This window comes from Hyperoodon ampullatus (genome assembly GCF_949752795.1).
Source record: "Hyperoodon ampullatus genome assembly, chromosome: 10".
NCBI lineage: Eukaryota > Metazoa > Chordata > Mammalia > Artiodactyla > Ziphiidae > Hyperoodon > Hyperoodon ampullatus.
Window position 1 is genome coordinate 36,930,660 of NC_136923.1, and position 19,975 is coordinate 36,950,634.

A 19,975-nucleotide genomic window follows, 5' to 3' on the forward strand; every position below is an offset into this window, starting at 1 on the left:
CAAATATACTTAATGGCATCTGGAATAATGAATCCTTTGCAGAAAGTTTTCAGTTGAATTTGCCCAGATCCATCAGAGGAATCACTGTCTGTGGCAGCTGTAGCCTTATGAAATGTATTTCTTAAATAATAAGACTTGAAAGTTGAAATTACTCCTTGGTCCCCGAGCTTCAGAATGGATGTTGTATCAGCAGACATGAAAACAACACAAATCTCGTGTATCTCCATTAGGGCTCTTGGGTGACCGGGTACATTTTCAGTGAGCAGTACTATTTTCCAGATCTTTCTTTCTGAGCAGTAGGTCTCAACAGCAGGCTTAAAATATTCAGTAAACCATGTTGTAAACAGATGTGCTGTCATCCAGGCTTTGTTGTTCCATTTGTTGAGCACAGGCAGAGTAGTTTTAGCATAATTCTTAAGGGCCCCAGGATTTTTCAGAATAGTAAATGAGCACTGGCTTCAGCTTAAAGTCATCAGCTACATTAGCCCTAACAAGAGAGTCAGCCTGTCCTTTGAAACTTTGAAACCAGACATTGACTTCTCCTCTCTAGTTGTGAAAGCCTTGGATGGCATCTTCTTCCATGATAAGTATGTTTCGTCTTCACTGAAAATCTGTTGTTTAGTTACAGCTACTTTTATTAATAATCTTAGCTAAATCTTCTGGATAACTTGCTGCAGCTTCTATATCAGTACTTGCTGCTTCACCTTGCACTTTTATAGAGATGACTTCTTTCCTTAAACCTCATGAACCAAACTGTGCTAGCTTCAGACTTTGATTCTGCAGCTTCCTCACCTCTCTCAGCCTTCATAAAATTGAAGAGAGTTAGGGCCTTGCTCTGGATTAGGCATTGGCTTAAGGGAATGTTGTAGATGGTTTGACCTTCTATCTAACAGTTTCTTTATATCAGCAATAAGGCTGTTATACTGTGTTATCATTCCTGTGTTCACTGGAGTAGCACTTTTAATTTCCTTCAAGAACTTTTCCTTTGCTTTCGTAACTTGGCTAACTGGTGCAAGAGGCCTAGTTTCCAGCCTATCTCAACTTTCAACATGCCTTCCTCACTGAGCTTAATCATTTGTAGCTTTTGATTGAAACCGAGAAACATGCAACTCTTACTTTCCCTTGAATGCTTAGAGGCCAGTGTAGGGTTATTAATTGGCCTAATTTCAGCATTGTTGTGTCCCAGGAAATAGGGAGGCCTGAGGAGAGGGAGAAAGATGAGGGAATAGCTGGTTGGTGGAGCAGTCAGAACACACACAACATTTATTAAGTTTGCTGTCTCATATGGGTGTGGTTCATGGTACCCCCAAATAATTACAATAGTAACAACAGAGATCACTGATCACAGATCACCACAACAAATATAATAATAATGGAAAGGTTTGAGATATTGCAAGAATTACCAAAATGTGACACAGAGACGCGAAGTGAGCAAATGCTGTTGTAAAAATGGTGCCGAAAGACTTGCTTGATTCAGAGTTGCCACAAACCTTTAATTTGTAAAAAATGCAGTATCTGTGAAGTTTAATAAAGCAAAGCGAGATAAAACAATGTATGCCTGTAATATTACATTTGTATATGGTGTATAGTAGTATATATTTATATTTGCAGTAAGAATATTTAGCCAGGTATCAGGACGTCTGAAGTCTCACCCTAGCTTACCTTGTGCTAGGACTGTGACTTTGAACAAGTCTTTTACTTCTGGGATTCCATTTCCTCCTACCTGAAATGGAAAGATTGAGTGGCTACTTTTGAAGCTTTCTTCTGACCCAGACATTTGCTGTGTTACTAAATCCTATGGTTACTGTGGTGAACATAAGCTGTCTGGGATCAGCCCTGGTTTATCCTTTTGCACAAGAGTCCCAGATTTTGGAGCAAAGCCTCCTGCACAGTAGAGGCTCAGAAATATTTGTGTTGTTTTGTTTGTCTTTTCTGCCGCGCCGTGTAGCATGTGAGATCTTAGTTCCCTGACCAGGGATGGAACCCGGGGTCCCTGCAGTGGAAGCGTGAAGTATTAACCACTGGACCACCAGGGAAGTCCCTGAGTGTTTCTTTTTAAGAAAAGAAAAAGAAAATGGTTGTTTTCTTTTTGTTATTCAGCATTCTGATTTCAGCTGTCAGTTTTCTGAGTTTTTTTTGACCTTGTCTCTGGATAGGACTCCATCAAATTTGGCTGCAGCCAGGCTGACAGGTCCTTCGCACAGTAAAGGCAGCCTTGGTGAAGAGAGAAATCCCACTAACAAGTACTACCGGTGAGAGAGAGTGTGTTTAGTCTGAGAGCTGACCCATGTTTATGAGGATAAGCATGCTAGCATTTTCTTGATGACTATCTTGAAGTAATAGTTGTGGGTGTAGTTGGGTTATTATGAGAATTTGTTGTCAAATATCTTACTTAAAAGGTATAGTAGGCCTTACCTCACCTTTGAGAAAACACTTAAGCAGAAGTTGTTTGTCAGGTAGAGTTTAATATTACCAGTAAAACGTGAGGTAAAATGCTGAAAGATTTTGTGTTCATAGTAGAATTTGTTTTCATTATAAAATCTGAGCATATTTAGAATTAATGAGCAATTATGAATGAATCTTTATTTTTCATTTAAAAAGGAGTAGTGCTGCATTTAAGTAAAAAACAAATTGCAAGTAGCCTGCTTTAGGCTTTCTACCACCACTCCCTCTTTTCTAAGAGAAAAAAATTAGTCATCTTGGTTAAGATTGATTGTGGGGAATATAAAAAGTACAAAGTAGATTGAGGAGGCAGTTGAATAAACTCTTTCTTTGATGTGAATGCCTTGTTAACAGTTCCTACTTCCTGTAAAGTAACCAAATTATTATAACATCTTTCCCTGCCTTCTAATTGCTTGTTTTTCTTTGTAGTAATAAAAGAGCAGTCCAAGGGGGTCGTTTATCAGCAATTACCATGGCACTTCAGTATGGCTCAGAAAGTGAAGAGGATGCTGCTTTAGCTGGTAGGCATTAAGTTGTGACTAGTTAAGTGGCGTCTCAGTGGATCCTTCTGGTTAAGGAAAATTATAGTTATTTTGGTCTGGCTGGGAGTTTGTCTGTTTCTGGAGTACATACCTGTTTTGTTACATTTTTAATTGCACTCTTGGTTGGCAAACTTATCAAGAGCTTATTACTACTTTATTTCGTGTTAAAAGCATGTATCAAAGTAAATAAATACTTGTGCAAAATCAATTAGTTTGATAGCCTTAGCAGATTCTGGTTTCAAACCTATGATGATAGTGAGTGCTAGTGACACCATCAGGAAATCCCAGGGAGACATTCACATCATCTTAGATTTCCAGACTTATATTTTCAGTAGACTATAATTTTTTCTCACCTAGAGCTTATGATTTAAAGATAGCTGTAAATTATGATCAGAGCAGCATTCTCATTTAAACAAGTGAAACAAAGGGCATTGGGCGCTAGGAATCCGTGTAGAAGTACACAGTTCGTAAAATAGTAATAAAGAACAGCTGTAGAGGTATATTTGATTTCATTGTCTTTCTCCTAAGTGTGATATAATATTTTTTTATTTTACTGTACATATTTTTTATATGTAGATATACAATTCATTTTATGAAATTACTCTTTTGATTTTATAATCAGGTGTGACACAAGAGATTTTTCTAGCTATGTCTTATTTTCTACTAAGTCTATGGAATTTCCTTTTAAAAAAAAATTTATTTATTTATTTATTTATTTATTTTTGGCTGCGTTGGGTCTTTGTTGCTGCGTGTGGGCTTTCTCTAGTTGTGGCGAGCGGGGGATACTCTTCATTGCAGTGCTCGGACTTCTCATTGCGGTGGCTTCTCTTGTGGAGCACGGGCTCTAGGCGCGCGGGGGCTCAGTAGTTGTGGCTTGCAGGCTGTAGAGCGCAGCCTCAGTAGTTGTGGCGCACGGGCTTAGTTGCTCCATGGCATGTGAGATCTTCCTGGACCAGGGCTCGAACTCGTGTCCTCTGCACTGGCAGGTGGATTCTTAACCACTGTGCCACCAGGGAAGTCCCAAGTCTATAGAATTTCATAATTACTCTAGACTGCTGGAGTATGAATTTAATTTTTTGACACTCATCTACAGAATTAATTTTTTTTAACTTAAATCGGGCCTTATCAAAAATTGAAAGAAAATTTATCTCTTCATTATCTTTGTTTTGTGCTAACTGTAAAAGTGACACACATGTTATGTTTAGGTTTCCTTCTAACATTTGGTTACTTCATTAACCTTATAGTAGTATAACAAATTTAAGGAAGACCATACCACTCACAAAATTCTTAAAAAGCATTTATTGTTTTTTTTTTCTAATAAATAGTACCTTTGTCACAAGAGGATTCTTAATTTAGTAATCTCAGGTATTAAGAAAACAAAGTAGATACCAACCAACTTTGTATGTAGTAGATCCTTCAGGCTGTTATTCAGAACCTGTTTATCCTTAATTTAGTTGAAGTTTTAATATATTTGGTTTTCTACTTCCTGCTCCTGGAAACAACTTAGGGGTAGGTACAGTGGAAATAGAAAAGAAAGGATAACTCATGATCTTGGAGCAACAAGAAAGAGCTGATGGAAAGAAGGCATAAGAATTCGAAGTGTGGCCTGGCCTCTTGAGGTGATTTGTTTTAGAGGCAAACCACACTGCGTGTCCCTCAGGGGGTGGAGAAGGAGGTGGAGAAGAGCACCCATCCAGTCACTATAAGAAGAGGAACGAAGTCAGCAATAGGAAAAGAGAAAAACAGGTACAGCTTGCAGTCTTCTCCCACCAACACAAGATAAGGCAAGAAGGCAAAAGTAAACATAGAAAACGTGGGATAAATAGAAACAACTCCAAAAATTATATCAGAAATCAGTGTTAGTGGCCTAAAATTTCCAATTAAGACAGTTCCAGATTGTATATTTTAAAAATCAGGTTATATGCTAGTTACAAGAGATACATCTTCAATATAAAACTGTGTACTTGAAAGTTGAATGTCAAAGGATGGAAAAAGATATACCTGGCAAATAATAACCAAAGCGTAGTTACGTCGACTTCTCTTAAAATGGACTTTCAAACAATGCATTCCCAAAGATAAAATGGGTTCACCTCATAATGATAAAAGGTTTATTGCATGAGGAAGATAAATTATAAAAGGGCTCAAAATACATGAAACAAACAGATGGAACTTCTTGGAGAAAGTGAAAACATTGCCCTTAGAGTGGGAGCCTGCTTCTGTCAATTGCTAGATAAACAGCCAAAACAGTGAAGACAGAGAAGACATGAATACACTTCCTCACAAGTGTATTTGTTCCCTATTGCTGCTAAAACAAAACAAATTACCACAAACTAACTGGCTTAAGACCACACAAATTTATTCTCTTCAGTTCTGGATGTCAGAAGTCTAAAATCAGGTTGTTGTCAGGCTAGTGTTCCTTCTGGAGGCTTTAGGGGATAATACACTTCCTTGCCTTTTCCAGTTTCTAGAGCTACCTGTATTCCATGGCCCTTTCCTCTCCATTCAGAACGCAGCACTCCAGTCTGCATCTGTCACCCCGTCTCCTTCCTCCTTTGACCTTCTTGCCTGCCTTTCATAAATAACCTGTGATTATGTTTAGTGCCCAGAGATTAATCCAGGATAATCTCCCACACTCAAAATTCCTCTCAATCATATCTGCAAAGTTTCTTTTGCCATATAAGGTAATATTCACAGGTTCTGTGGATTAGGACATGGTTGTATGTGGGGACCTATCATTCAGCCTACCACAACAAGATGTTTATAACAGACAAGTATTCTACAATTAGAGAATACATGTTCTTCCCTGGTTCACATGGAATATTACAAAAATTGACCATGTACTTAGCCATGAAACAAATTTCAACAAATTTGAAAGATCGGGTATTATACAGGCCATGTTTCTGAGAACAATGCAGCTATGATAGCAACTAATAATGAAAAGATATTAATTTTTAAAAAATATTTATTTATTTATTTATTTTGGCTGCTCTGGGTCTTAGTTGCAGCACACGGATTTTCGCTACAGCATTCAGGCTCTTAGTTGTGGGATGCAGGCTCTTAGTTGTGGCATGCATGCATGCTAGTTCCCCGACCAGGGGTCGAACCCAGGCCCCTGCATTGGAAGCACAGAGTCTTACCGATTGGACCACCAGGGAAGTCCCAAAGATACAATTTTTAAAAGGAGTAATTATAATAGAAGTTTAATTACTTGAAACTGAACAATAACAATAATGAAAATAATACATATCAAAACAGTGGAGGTGCAGTTACAGTGATACTTCAGAAGGAAATTTACAGGTCTGACTGCTTCTGTTTAGAAAGAAAAGCAGCTGAAAGTCAGTCAGTGAACTAATAAGCATCCAACATAAGTAAATAATAAGAAGAGCAGAGATGTTAGAAAAAAGAAGATAAAGAGCAGAGGTTAATTCACTAGAAAGGAAATCTATAATGGAAAAGATCAGTAAAGTCCAAGTTTTTCTGTTACAGCGGTTAATAAAATAGATAAGTCTGTAGTGAGATTATCAAGAAAGAAACAGAAGGCACAAACAGAAAATATTAGGGGAAAGGGGGAGCATACAGAGAATAAAAAAAGAATGTAAGAACAGCATAATGCAAATAAATTTGAAAATTTAGATGAAATGGATAAATTCCTAGAAAATGATAAAAGTCTAAAAACTGATTCAAGAATAAAAAGGCTGATTAGTTATATCACCATTAAAGAAATTAAATTACTATTTACAAATATTCCTGCATAGAAAACACCAGGCCAAACATTCAAGGAACAGAATTATACATAAACCCCAGCAGTGAATAAAAAAGAGCTCCCCAGTTCATTCTTTGAATCTGATATAAAACCAAAACTAAACAAAATATAAACACTGTATCTAGCAGTATATATGAAAGATAATACATGATAACACAATTGGGTTTATTCCAGGAATACTAGGTTAGTTCAACATTAGAAAGAAGTATTATTCATTACATTGGTAGATTAAAGGAGGAAAACAATACTGTTGGCTTAGCAAATGCATTTGATTAATGCTTCAGTTCCCATTCATGATAAAAGCTTAGCAAACTAAGAATAGAAGGGGATCTTTCCTAACTTGATACAGGGCATCTCCATTTTCATTGGAGAAGTATTTGTAGCATTCCCCCCACCATAAGAAACAAAGTTAAGAACGTTGTTACCTCTTGGTCAAAGTACTAGCCAGCATACACTGATAACAGTGAAGTTATAAGGATCAGAAAAGAAGGATTTATAAGGATTGCAGTTGATAGATTATTTTTTGAGTTCCTAGTTAAAAAACTACAGACGGGGCTTCCCTGGTGGCGCAGTGGTTGAGAATCTGCCTGCCAATGCAGGGGACATGGGTTCGAGCCCTGGTCTGGGATGATCCCACGTGCTGCAGAGCAACTAGACCCGTGAGCCACAACTACTGAGCCTGCGTGTCTGGAGCCTGTGCTCCACAACAAGAGAGGCCGCAACAGTGAGAGACCCGTGCACCGCGATGAAGAGCGGCCCCCGCTCGCCGCAACTAGAGAAAGCCCTCGCACAGAAACAAAGACCCAACACAGCCAAAAATAATAAATAAATAAATAAATAATTTTAAAAAACTACAGACAGATTATTAGAATTAATAAGAATAATAAAATGCTAATGTAAGATTATTATACAAAAATCTACTTCAGACTTCCCTGGTGGTCCAGTGGTTTAGAATCCGTCTCCCAATGTAGGCGACACGGGTTCAATCCCTGGTCCAGGAAGATCCCACATGCTGCAGGGCAACTAAGCCTGTGCGCCACAACTACTGAGCCCGCACGCCATAACTACCTAGCCCGCGTGCTCTAGAGCCCACACGACACAACTACTAAGCCTGCGCGCCACAACTACTGAAGCCCACGTGCTCTGGGGCCTGCGTGCCGCAGCTACTGAACCCGCGTGCTGCAACTGAAGCTCGCGCGCCTAGAGCCCTGCTCCACAAGAGAAGCCACCGCAATGAGAAGCCCGCGCATCGCAATGAAGAGTAGCTCCAGCTCGTCGCTACTAGAGAAAAGCCCATGCGCAGCAACGAAGACCCAGCACAGCCCAAAAAAAAAGAGAGAAAAGAAAAACAATCTCCTTCATTTCCGGAATCAGCCATAAAAAGAAAATGTAATTTTTTAAAAAGATACAGTTTACAGTAGCAATAAAACATATACCTAGGTTTAAATTCAGTAAAAGACGTGCAAGAGCTTTATGAAAAGATTCGAGGTAGTGGAGTTAGAAAAGACTACGTAGTTTCAAATTCTGTCTTTCTTTCTAGCTCCATGACTAAATCCAAACCCCTTCTCAACTGCTCTATAGGCTAGCTGACTTTGGCCAGTCATCAGCTCCTCATGCCCAGTTTTCTCATTTGGAAAAGAAATGACAATACCTGTTCTGTGTGGTGATGTTAGGATTACCTGAGGGTGGTGCTTATCAAGCTCTTAATAACTAAGTACTTAATAAGTGATTATCATACTTACATGGGAGCACATAGTGATTTTGGTTATCCTCATCCCTTAAGAAAAAATTTAAATCAGGTCGTTATATATATACTGTTTAAGAGTTCAGAGAAATGAGCAATATATTTTGTATTTCTGTAGAAGTGATTACATGTTTTGTTTTGGTGTTCTTATGATTAGCTTCTACCTGAAAATTTTCTCAGTAAAGGAAAACATCATTCCTAAGGGATGCTATAGATCAGTGGGGCAAAGTCAGAGACTTAAAGCTAAATCAAATCTGTTGGTATCAGCCCCGTCTACATTTATACTATCCTAAGCTACATGCTGTCACTTTAGTTCTGAGATCTGAGAATGGCTACTTGCTCCTTTTCTTGTCCAAGCACACATAAGCAAGGAGTCTCAGAAGATGGCAGAGAAACTATTTTGTAACCTTTTAAAGATGGTATAACTTTTACCATGTAACATTCTATTCTATTTCTGTGTAACATTTCTCTGAGTAAACATACAATTTTACTAAGCATTACTAACAGCATCTTTATGAAGCCTAGAGACTATTCTTTTAAAACAAGTATTCTCAAACATACAAAACACAGTATTCTCAAACATACATAGCATAATCTGGAAGGTTGTTAAACGAACTTAAAAAAATGTTTGTTTCTTCCCCTTATAAATATATATATTTTTAACATCTTTATTGGAGTATAATTGCTTTACAGTGTTGTGTTAGTTTCTGCTGTCCCCTATAAATATCTTTTATGTCTTTGTAGCTGCACGTTATGAAGAAGGAGAGTCGGAAGCAGAGAGCATTACTTCATTTATGGATGTTTCAAATCCTTTTTATCAGCTTTACGACACAGTTAGGAGCTGTCGGAATAACCAAGGGCAGCTAATAGCTGAACCTTTTTTCCATTTGCCTTCAAAGAAAAAATACCCTGATTATTATCAGCAAATTAAAATGCCCATATCACTACAACAGATCAGGTAAGATATCTTCTACATTACTCAGTATAAATCTGTTTTCTTGTGATTGAGCCTGCACATGTATCTTCCTTTCTAAAATGGATAAAGGTAATAAAGGTAAAAATGTTTTTCACATGTCTAAAGTGTACTTAAATATCACTCCTATATAAAAGTGAGAAATAAATTTGATTAACTACAAATGATGTTCTTTGTACTGCAGTAGAGTCAAGAGGCAAATAAAAGATGTCCCAGCTAGGCATTTTTGTGTCAGATTATGAATTATAAAAAGTCATGCAGGGCTTCCCTGGTGGCGCAGTGGTTGAGAGTCCGCCTGCCAATGGCAGGGGACATGGGTTTGTGCCCCGGTCTGGGAAGATCCCGCATGCCGCGGAGTGGCTGGGCCCGTGAGCCATGGCCGCTGAGCCTGCGCGTCTAGAGCCTGTGCTCCACAACGGGAGAGGCCACAACAGTGAGAGGCCCGTGTACCACACACACACAAAAAAAAGTCATGCAGCTCAGAATTTAACTGTTCATTTTCTTATAATTGTGCAAGAATTTCTCTTCTTATACCTTTTATCAATATTTTAATTACAACAGTTTATCTGCATTTAAATTTTGTATCTGTAGTTAAATCTCCAGAATAAGCATTGTCAGCTCTTAGAGAACTCATTAGCTGAAATAATACCTGAGGTGGTTCATCATGGTTTCCCTTTTCTGTTTAGAAAATGTTAAAATGATCATTGGGAATTCAGCCAGGCAAAATACTTGAACCACCACAATATCATTAACAATAGTAGGAAATAAATAATGTTATAAAATATGCTGTTTTGTGACTCTTACAGCGTGGGTTAGGTTTTGTGGTATACCCAGATAGAGGCAAGACGCAAGTAAAATTACCTTAAATGGGCAAGGTCAGAGTCAGCTGATGTTTAAATGGTGTTTTCATGGCAGATAGCTAGCTTTCCATACAGTAGGAATTAAAATCCTTGTACTTGCTGGATTCTAGGAATAAGGTTGCCTAACGTTTTGTGGTTTTGCATTTGTAACGTCTGTTTTCCTTATTTGATCAGTAAAGTTTATGGTGTTTTTATTTAACCCAAACTTTGGAGGTTTGGGACACGAGTAGGTTATAGAAAATTAGTTTATTTGGCCTTCTTAAAAATAACATGGAGGGACTTCCCTGGCGGTCCAGTGATTAAGAGTTGGCACTTCCATTGCAGGGGCATGGGTTCGATCCCTGGTCGGGGAACTAAAGATCCCACATGCCGTGTGGCATGACCAAAAAATAAAATAAAAATGAACAATAACATGGAAATTAAGGCTGCGTTTCGTTAAGAAAATGGACTAGAAATTTGTTTTTTGTACTCTTTGCCTTGGAAAGGATGGTGACAGTCTCGTAGATGTTAAGAGGTTCCTTTTTAATTGATTGATTTTTGTCCTTAGTTTCTTTTCTCCCTCAGTCTTTTAAAATTCAATCTAATTAAGTAGATTAGTTCAAAAGAAGGCAAATCCTCAGCCAGCCCAGTCACCTGCCTGCAACCTTCTTCCAAGTTAGACTTTTCTAACATAAGCCTTACTTTGTATAGGGACTTTATGAGAGTTGGTGTTAGTAATAGCCTTAGTGTCTGAGACAGCTATTGGAATTCTTAAGACTTAGGGTAAGTAAAAACCTCAATATTAAGCCATCATAATTAATTACAAATGTTTGTATTGGAGGAGGAGTAGTGAAGGGACTCTGACATACCTGTCTCTCATTTATCATCTTAAGACTACTCTTGGGCTTCCCTGGTGGCGCAGTGGTGGAGAGTCCGCCTGCCGATGCAGGGGACACGGGTTCGTGCCCCGGTCCGGGAAGATCCCACATGCCGCGGAGCGGCTGGGCCCGTGAGCCATGGCCACTGAGCCTGCGTGTCCGGAACCTATGCTCCGCAACGGGAGAGGCCACAACAGTGAGAGGCCCGCGTACCGCAAAAAAAAAAAAAAAAAAAAAAAGACTGCTCTTCAGGGAATTCCTCAGTGGTCCAGTGGTTAGGACTCAGCGCTTTCACTGCCGGGACCGGGTTCAGTCCCTGGTTGGGGAACTAAGATCCCGCAAGCTGAGCAGCACAGCCAAAAAACAAAAAGGACCGCTCTTCATTGCCCATATGCAACTCGCCTGGAAGTTAAATGTGTATTATTCTAAACGCTCCTTCATGGAGTTGCCAGTACTTTCTCTTTTCTTTAATGCTCATCAAGTGGAATGGCCTCTTATTTTCTAAAATGTGTAGATCACCATGATTCTTCATTAAGGTAGCTTAAAACTTCCCTGATTTTTATCTCTTCCTAGGGTTTGCATGTTAGCCACTAACAGGATTTTTCTCTTAGGATTTTTGCTAATATGTTTGCTTTGTAATTGACCACCTTACTAGGTTCTCTTATTACTTCTTGTAGTGTTTTATTCTTTTGGATTTTCAGTTAAATTGTCATATTGTCTAAATGGTGCTTTTGCCTCTTCACTCTGTATATTGAAATTGTCACTTCTAGGCCTCTAATCAGTATCACTGGTAAAGATACCTTGTAGTGATTGTCAGGATTTTCGCACTGGAGTTTCAGGAAGTGTGTTTCATAATTTTCATAATGGAAGATTCTAGCCATGTGTTTGTCTTTCACAGAACAAAGCTAAAGAATCAAGAATATGAAACTTTAGATCATTTGGAGTGTGATCTGAATTTAATGTTTGAAAATGCCAAACGCTATAATGTTCCCAACTCAGCCATCTACAAACGAGTTCTAAAACTGCAGCAAGTCATGCAGGTATGATTTCTTGGTTTTGCTAAGTTGTTGTATATATAATTGAAATAATTTTACACATTTTGAGCATGTTCTTTTAAGATACGTGATTTCCCTCCAGCAATATCACGTCATTCATTTCAGCCACAAGTACTGCTGAATATGTTTTTAAGAGTTTTCAGGACCATGTAGAGTAGAAATAATAGTTTAGACTGGTTTAGCTTTGTGAGTGGAAGAAGCAGGGATTTGTCCCTGGGGAGTAATGTTAGGGATGTTAGGAAGTTTCCCTCTAATCACAGATGATATTCTGTCATTTAGGTTTTATTTCTTTGGTTCTAGACTCTGTTTCTGTTAAGGTAGGGTTGGTCCTCGGAGAAGGGACATCTTAAGGCTAATTAATCATTGTACAGTGTCCATGAGTTTATTGAATCCTTTCTGAGAGCACACCTTGGAGCGCATCTGAGGCCATGGGTCTTTTAATATTTGTATATTCTAGAAGTGTTCGGCAGAGTGAGCTTGACTCCCAGGGTCTGCTCTGTTTTAGGCAAAGAAGAAGGAGCTTGCCAGGAGAGATGACATTGAGGATGGAGACAGCATGATTTCTTCAGCAACCTCTGATACTGGTAGTGCCAAAAGAAAAAGGTAGATACTCTTCTTATAGCTGGAGACATCTTCTCTGTTTCTTTTAATTTTGTTTTAGATTTAAGTGCAGAAAAATGTTTCTTTAAGCTGTCAAGTATGAATTATCTTATAAGCTTTAACTGTTTTATAACATTTAAAAATTCATTTGTAAATTGTATGATTAGTGCTTTTTTTGTACCGTATTGGCTTTAGATAACATAGATAAAAATAACTACTTATGTAGCTTGGCAAAACATGTTATTCTTTTTGCTGTCCAGGTTATTTTGTTTTAATGTGGCATTTAAGAATGCCCCTTAAATCTAATTTAGGTAATTTCTACATGGTGAATTACAAAAAAAAAAAAATCAGTACTACCACTGTAGTGAAGTAAGTCATTATTCTTACCCGTTTGTTTTTCCTTGTTAATCTGATCTTTATTTGCCATTCTAAGGATGTCAGATTGTAAGATACAAAGTCATAACTTCTTGTAGTTCATAAAAGGTTAAGCTAGATATTTGGTTTTCTTTTCTTTCTAACCTTTCTGTCAACTTCCCTAACCCTTCCTTTTTCTCATGGGTTTTGTGGAGGGGGGGCCTTACTGTGAGATTCTGAAGCTGGACTCCTGTAAAGAATCATGCAAGACCATCTCTTTTGTCTGTGCCTCCCACATGGAGTTTCTCTGGCCTGATCTTTGTGGAACACCATATTCTTCCTCAGCCTTAACTGTCTCACCATCTTTGTAACAGCAGGGAGGATACCTTAAACAAGGAATAAGCTCCATCACTAATAGCAGGGCTCAACAGATTCAAAATTGAGTGAAGAAATCATTAGTAACTATTGATACAGTTCTGTTCATGTATTAGTAGTAGATCCACTGAGACCTGAGGATTTTAAAAAGTGGTTTAGAAAAGACAAGCTGTCTTGTCTTTCCCTATAAATAGCATTTGGGAAATTTTTTTTAGCTTTGAAAATAACTTTGCTATGCTATGCCAAGGTAACTAAATTGATTGGTGTGCCCTGAGATGTGAGTCTCCTCCATTACTGGCCTATGAATTTCATCCTTCCAAGTTCTTAATTCCTTGTTATACCAGGGACAACGGAGGAAAAATGTGAAACCAGATCAGAGGCATCAAATCAAGAACATCTTTGAGTGTAATTATATAACTACTACAGCATCACCTGTGTTTTCCAGATCAGTCACCAATCAAAGATAAAAACTTCTCAGGCAAAAGAAGGTAATGGAGGCAAAAGTGATGGTACAGTTAGTGCCAACACTGAATGAAAAGAGAGATCTTAAACTAGTTGAGTGTTAAGAAAACAGTTCCAAGGACTCATTAGCCCAGGCCAGAGCCTTAAAAAAATATCTGTGGCTTGTACTTTGTGGGACAACCCAAATAGATTAAATGAAAGTTATTATTCTAAAACCTCCCATAAAAAGAAAAGCGTTATGTTCTTGAAATAATAAAATCCCACTTTAGACAAAAAGTCTTTTTGTGCACAGGTTTCTTAGGAAGTGTTTTGTTTAATGAAGTGAAAAATACAAGTAAGAGAAGAACAAATATAAATCATAGCTAAAGCAATAAAATAACATATCTGGGTTTGAAATACAGGCATGAGCACACATTAAGAGGTTGACAGAAGCAAGTCCTATACTTTGGACTGTGACAAAGGAAATAACATAACCAGCCTTTTAGAAGGTAGTTATGTTAAGAGGTTTTGGTAATAAGAAACAGACTTCTCCAGAATTCAGGCAAACATGACAGCCTAGTAGGTTAAGTTAAGCTTATCCAGAGAAGTCAGGGCCAAGTTTTCAAGTACCACTTGACTTGACTCCTAAGTGTTGTGTATGATTCTGTCTTTGCGTTATTTTTTTCATATCAAAGATTGTGAGAAAAATTACTGCGGGTATGTTCTCTTCATTCTGGGAATGTATTCTTCTCCCCAAACCCTCTACCCAAAAATCCACCTGCTATCTTCCATGTTGAAATGTTCCAAGTATTCTTAAAACCTTTTATCCTTTGGATTGAATAATCCTCTTTTTTCTCAACCATATTTGGTTTGTACATGACCTCCAATGTTGCTTGTTTTGTTTCTCTTCACATGTAATGTTTGTTTCTGCTTTCCCAGGAACACTCTTGACAGTGAGATGTTGGGTCTCAGGAGGCTATCCAGGTGTGCAGTCCTTTTTTATGCATAAACATATTTTTTAAAGTGTAACTTTTATGGCATGGTCAGTACTGATTAGGTGAAAAGTGCAGCCTTAAGCATGTGAATAATGGTTTTTATTTGGATGCCAGTTTATTTTATGAGTAAAGAAAGCAGTACAGTTTAGAAGTATAGTTAGTAAAATGAGAATTAGCCTAGGTATATTCAGGAGCTGTAATTTGTTGCCAGCTTTGCCAGGGGCAGTAAGCCCCCACAGCAGTCATTGTGGCTGTGCTTCTGCAGCAGAGGTAGAGAGGCTGAGAATATGGTAGCATTGCCAGTGTCCAGGGGCTGGCGGGTGCTGATTGTCTTTTATAGATTGGGGGATGGTGGAGGGATCATAATCAGTGTTGACAATCCTAGTGATGTCAGTCTATGTTGGCACCTATGCATTGGGTTACTGCTTCTTGAGCATAAATACATTCTTCAGTCTCTGATCTTGTCCATGTTTTATTTCTTTAAAAGCATCCATTCTTTTGCATGTTACTTATGATTTTTAAAAACAGCCCATAAGTTGCCATGTTATGGTCCTAGTAATCATTGTGTGGTGCTTTTATTTTCACCTTTGCCATCTGGCATTCATGGAGTGTCAGTTGTTTGCAGAACACCAGACTCTGCTCACAGGTCATAAAGGAGAACGTTTAGTCATCACCTCTACCTCTTCCAGGAATTTATTGGCCAGGAAAAGAGGCAGGTTAAAAACAAATGAACTTATGTGTGAACGCTGTAGTAAAATAATTGTTTAAGGTACACAGTTGTATAATTGTATGGAAGTGTTGTGTGATTGCCCAAATAGCTTTAGGAAATGTGATTTCCCTATCATGCTTTTTCTTAAAAGTTAGATGTTCTAAAGTTATCTTTATGTTGCTACCATATGTAGTCTACTCTACAAAATTACTGTATTATTATCTTCTTCCTAATATTTTCCTTAAGAAAAGTTTTCTTAGATAGTAAATTTAAGGAAAAGACAATGGATTGTATTTCTTTTATATCATTCATAGTATATGGCACTGGTTCTGGGTAGTAGTAGAAGAAATAGAAATGTGGGACATCGTGGAGTAGTGTTACAACCCTGAGCTCTAGAGCCTTACTGCCCAAGTTCAAATCCCAGTTGTTCTTATCAGCTGTGTTCTGAGCCTCATCTCAATTTCCTCATCTGAAAAAGGAGTTGATGACATTACCTGCATAGGATTGTTGTGAAGACCTGATTGCTTAGTATGGTTAAAGCCCATGGAACTGGGCCTGGATGCAGTGAGTACTCACTAAATGTACTCACTCTGATTATTTTCTAGCAGTATTTCCTGCTGGCATCAAGACATGGTAGATTTCATTTTGTTTTTAGTCAGATGTTACTAGTCTGGGAAACTCCTTAAAAAGGTGAGTAAAAAAGTCCTTGAAGACTTGAAGATGAAATATAGAAAGCCTTGTAAAAGAAACAACCTTTGGGTTTACTTAGCTTCACAGCAGGCACCACTGAAGGTCTAGGGCCAGGGAGTTAAATTAAATGCTGGGAGACTTTGAAGCCTGTGAGCAGGGTTGACTTTGATTAGAGAGGCCCTTGGTAAGAGCTAACTTTTTATCATCCATTTGCATGATAAAAGCAGTCTGGTGATTATCAGCTGATTCAAGTCTCAGTTCTGATTAGTCACTTTATGGCCTTAGGTATTCACTTGAGTCTCTAAGCCTCTGTTTTTATATCTGCAAAGTTGGGATAATAATTGTACCTGGTTCTCAGAGTTTGAAGATTAAATGATAGTGCTTAGCACAGTCCCTGGCATGTGGTAGAAGTGTTAGCTGTAACTATAAATAGGAATCTTGTGTGTATATCCAAATACAAATACGTAATAAATAATAGCTTCATAGGAAGAATAATGATAAGGACATTTGAGAAAGTGGTCAGCCACAAACTATGAAGGTTAGGACTAACACCATGGCATGAAAAATTAAAAGGAAAGATCAGATCTAGAAGCGCTATGGAGGTCCTCTAGGACTTGGTGATAAACTAAGAGAAGCAAAAAGTGACATTGATTTCAGTGTTTTAGGCTGGGTTTAGGGGTCAGATGGTGGTCCTGGAAAATCAGGGATTCAGAGTGAAGCCCCTACTAGCTCATAGTCTTCGTGCAAATTAGAAAAGGCACCCATTTCTCTTGACTTTCATTTATTGGAAAATTGCTGTAATATACTGATTTTGTTAGCACAGAACCAATTATGGCCCATCTCCTGTAAACTTCTAAAACTGTATATTTATTATGTGTCTGTGACCTGAATTGACATCCCCTTAAGTATGGCACCCTTAAGTGCATAATGACAAACAACCTTGGTTTTGAACCCCCTTAAGATGTATTTTGTCGAAGTATCTTCACAGGTGCTGATTGAAAAAGAATGAGTATGCCAGTTACAAGGTCTGGGATTTAATTTTATGCACCTTTCCCAAAATAGGGAAGAGTGAACAAGCTGTTTATAGTTCCTAGTCTGAGGGAGGAAGAGAGGATGAATAGAGGGGTTTAAAGAAGAATCTAAAAATCAAAGTGACATTGAAAACAGTAACCAGAAAGTATCACATAGGGAAATATGGTAGCTGTCTTTCAAAGTTACTTTCAAAAGTGTGGATATAATAAGGTTCAACATCATATTGGAAAAGGATAAAGTAAATATACCAGCCACCCAAGCTAATACAGTTATAAAAGAACATGAAGTTTAGCTCTGAGTTTTTTCTGGCAGTCAGATTAAAAGTAATGGGCCTGTGGGTCTCGGTCTCAAAGGCAATATAAGGATCTGGAAAAACAAAATAACAAAACTGGATTAGTTCAGAGAAGATTGTTTGTCCCTAATGACAAAAGTTCTGCTTGCCTTTGAGGATGGAAACCAGTTACATATCACTCTCTTGAAGTGAGTGATACAAATGGAGAAAGGATACTATAAGTGTTACAAGTCCTAAAGCAGTAAATTTCAGTTATTAGACCAGTTACCAAATTCTGTGATATCAAATTCAGGTTCTGAAATTTTTCTTTAGAGGCTTCTTGAAGGCTGAAGTCATCTGTGTTCTAATCTCTGCTCAGATGTGGAGCTCTGTGATGTTGGAGCTTTGTCCTGCATTCCCCTTTTATTATTCACTTGCTAAAGTCCTGGACTGAGAGACTTCTTCCTCTCTCATCATCCCCTCAGGATATGCAGGTGTTCAGGAGTGGTTGTCATAGGAGATGGGACACTTCTCTTTGTGTTTGTTTAAGGGAGAACTGTTAGTAGGGAATCAGCAGTTTTATTCCACTTTTGCTCTGTTCTTAAAAAATATATTTCAATTGATAACAGAATTTCATTTTCTTTGACATTAGACAAGATCTTTTTTCAAGCATTGCATTTCATAAATATTGTAAACACGTTTGTCTGGTGTTCTTGGGGGGTGCTCCTGCCAGAGTCACTATGTTTTAACTATTTTGAAAAATTTCCTAATATTTGCTTATAGCTTCCAGCATGTTTACTGTGTTTGTGCCATACATAATCAACACATTATAATCATTATGAAGCACCTGCCCACAAGATTAATTTGTTTTATTTCGTGTTCATCCTTATATCAAGAAAACTGAACCTGTTCTCATTTTCCCCCTTTTCTCCCTCCCCCCTCAACAGTAAAAAGAACATTAGAAAGCAGCGAATGAAAATCTTGTTCAATGTTGTTCTTGAAGCTCGTGAGCCAGGTTCAGGCAGAAGACTTTGTGATCTATTTATGGTTAAACCATCCAAAAAGGACTATCCTGATTATTATAAAATCATCTTGGAGCCAATGGACTTGAAAATAATTGAACATAACATCCGCAATGACAAATATGCAGGGGAAGAGGGAATGATAGAAGACATGAAGCTGATGTTCCGGAATGCCAGGCACTACAACGAGGAGGGCTCCCAGGTGAGGACGTGTGGGAATCCTGGAGTAGGTACATTTTCTTTTGATCTTGAGAGACCAGGTCTAGAGGCCTAACTTAGGTTGCTCTTCTCAGTGACTAGCTTAATATTTTGTCTTTTCTTAATTATTTAAAATGGGAGGCAGGACACTGTAAATGTTAAGAGTTTATACTCTGTACAGCTGTCCCTCTGTATTGGGGGTGGGGAGTTGGTTCCGGGACCCCTGTGGATACCAAAATCCACAGATGCTCAAGTCTCTTATATAAAATGGCATAGTACAGTCGACCCTGCGAATCCCATGGGTTCCATATCCATGGATCCAGAGCATCAAGTGTAATCTGACGTCCTAGATTTGAGTCCTACTCTGCCAATCCCTGTGTAAGTAACTTATCTTTTCTGAGCCTCATCTGTAAAGTGGAGATAATAGCAGTACTTGCATCAGGGTTATTATAGGATTTAAATTAGATAATATTTACAGAGCATGTAGCACAGTGCCTGGTATTCAAACACTCAAATGAAAGCCAAGGACAATAAAATCTTTCATCATCATTTTATTGTTACTATCCTCAGTAGCCATACTTCTCTAAGGATAGTCCGGAAAATTGTATAATTATATAAATATCAGGATATTCCCAGTAATGCACCTTTGAATAATTGATTTTGTTATGAAGCATCTTGATTTTTAGTTCTTTGTCAGTAAAGCTAAGATACATTCTTCCTTTCATATTTTTTTCTATTTTATGTCCTTTACTTAATTTTTTTAATTGAGGTATAAGTGACATGTTTCAAGTATACAACATAGAGATTTGATATTTATATATATTGCAAAATGATCACTGCAGTAAGTCTAGTTAACCTCCATCACCATATGTAGTTACAGATTTTTTTTCTTGTGATAAGAACTTTTGAGATCTATTCTCTTAGGAACTTTCAAATATGCAATACAGTATTATTAACTATAGTCACCATATATTACATCCCCATGACTTATTTATTTTATAACTGGAAGCTTGTACCTTTGATCTCCTTCATTCATTTTGCCCGTCCCCTAC

The 19,975-nt window shown here is 37.9% G+C and overlaps 1 protein-coding gene across 4 annotated transcripts in view; it reads left to right on the forward strand.

Moving 5' to 3' along the window:
* PBRM1 (polybromo 1) overlaps positions 1-19,975 on the forward strand; it is a gene marked incomplete at both ends in the record, with an annotated part of 99,242 nt that overhangs the window by 24,969 nt on the left and 54,298 nt on the right. For 2 of the 4 annotated variants that reach the window (XM_079713333.1, XM_079713334.1), the window contains 6 exons: positions 2,157-2,252; positions 2,872-2,963; positions 9,236-9,449; positions 12,080-12,221; positions 12,742-12,839; positions 18,651-18,927. In XM_079713333.1, the coding sequence (XP_079569459.1) occupies positions 2,157-2,252; positions 2,872-2,963; positions 9,236-9,449; positions 12,080-12,221; positions 12,742-12,839; positions 18,651-18,927 (919 nt within the window). Of the gene's footprint in view, positions 1-2,156; positions 2,253-2,871; positions 2,964-9,235; positions 9,450-12,079; positions 12,222-12,741; positions 12,840-14,945; positions 14,991-18,650; positions 18,928-19,975 lie in introns of all 4 variants that reach the window. The other 2 variants (XM_079713335.1, XM_079713332.1) reach the window with 2 other exon arrangements.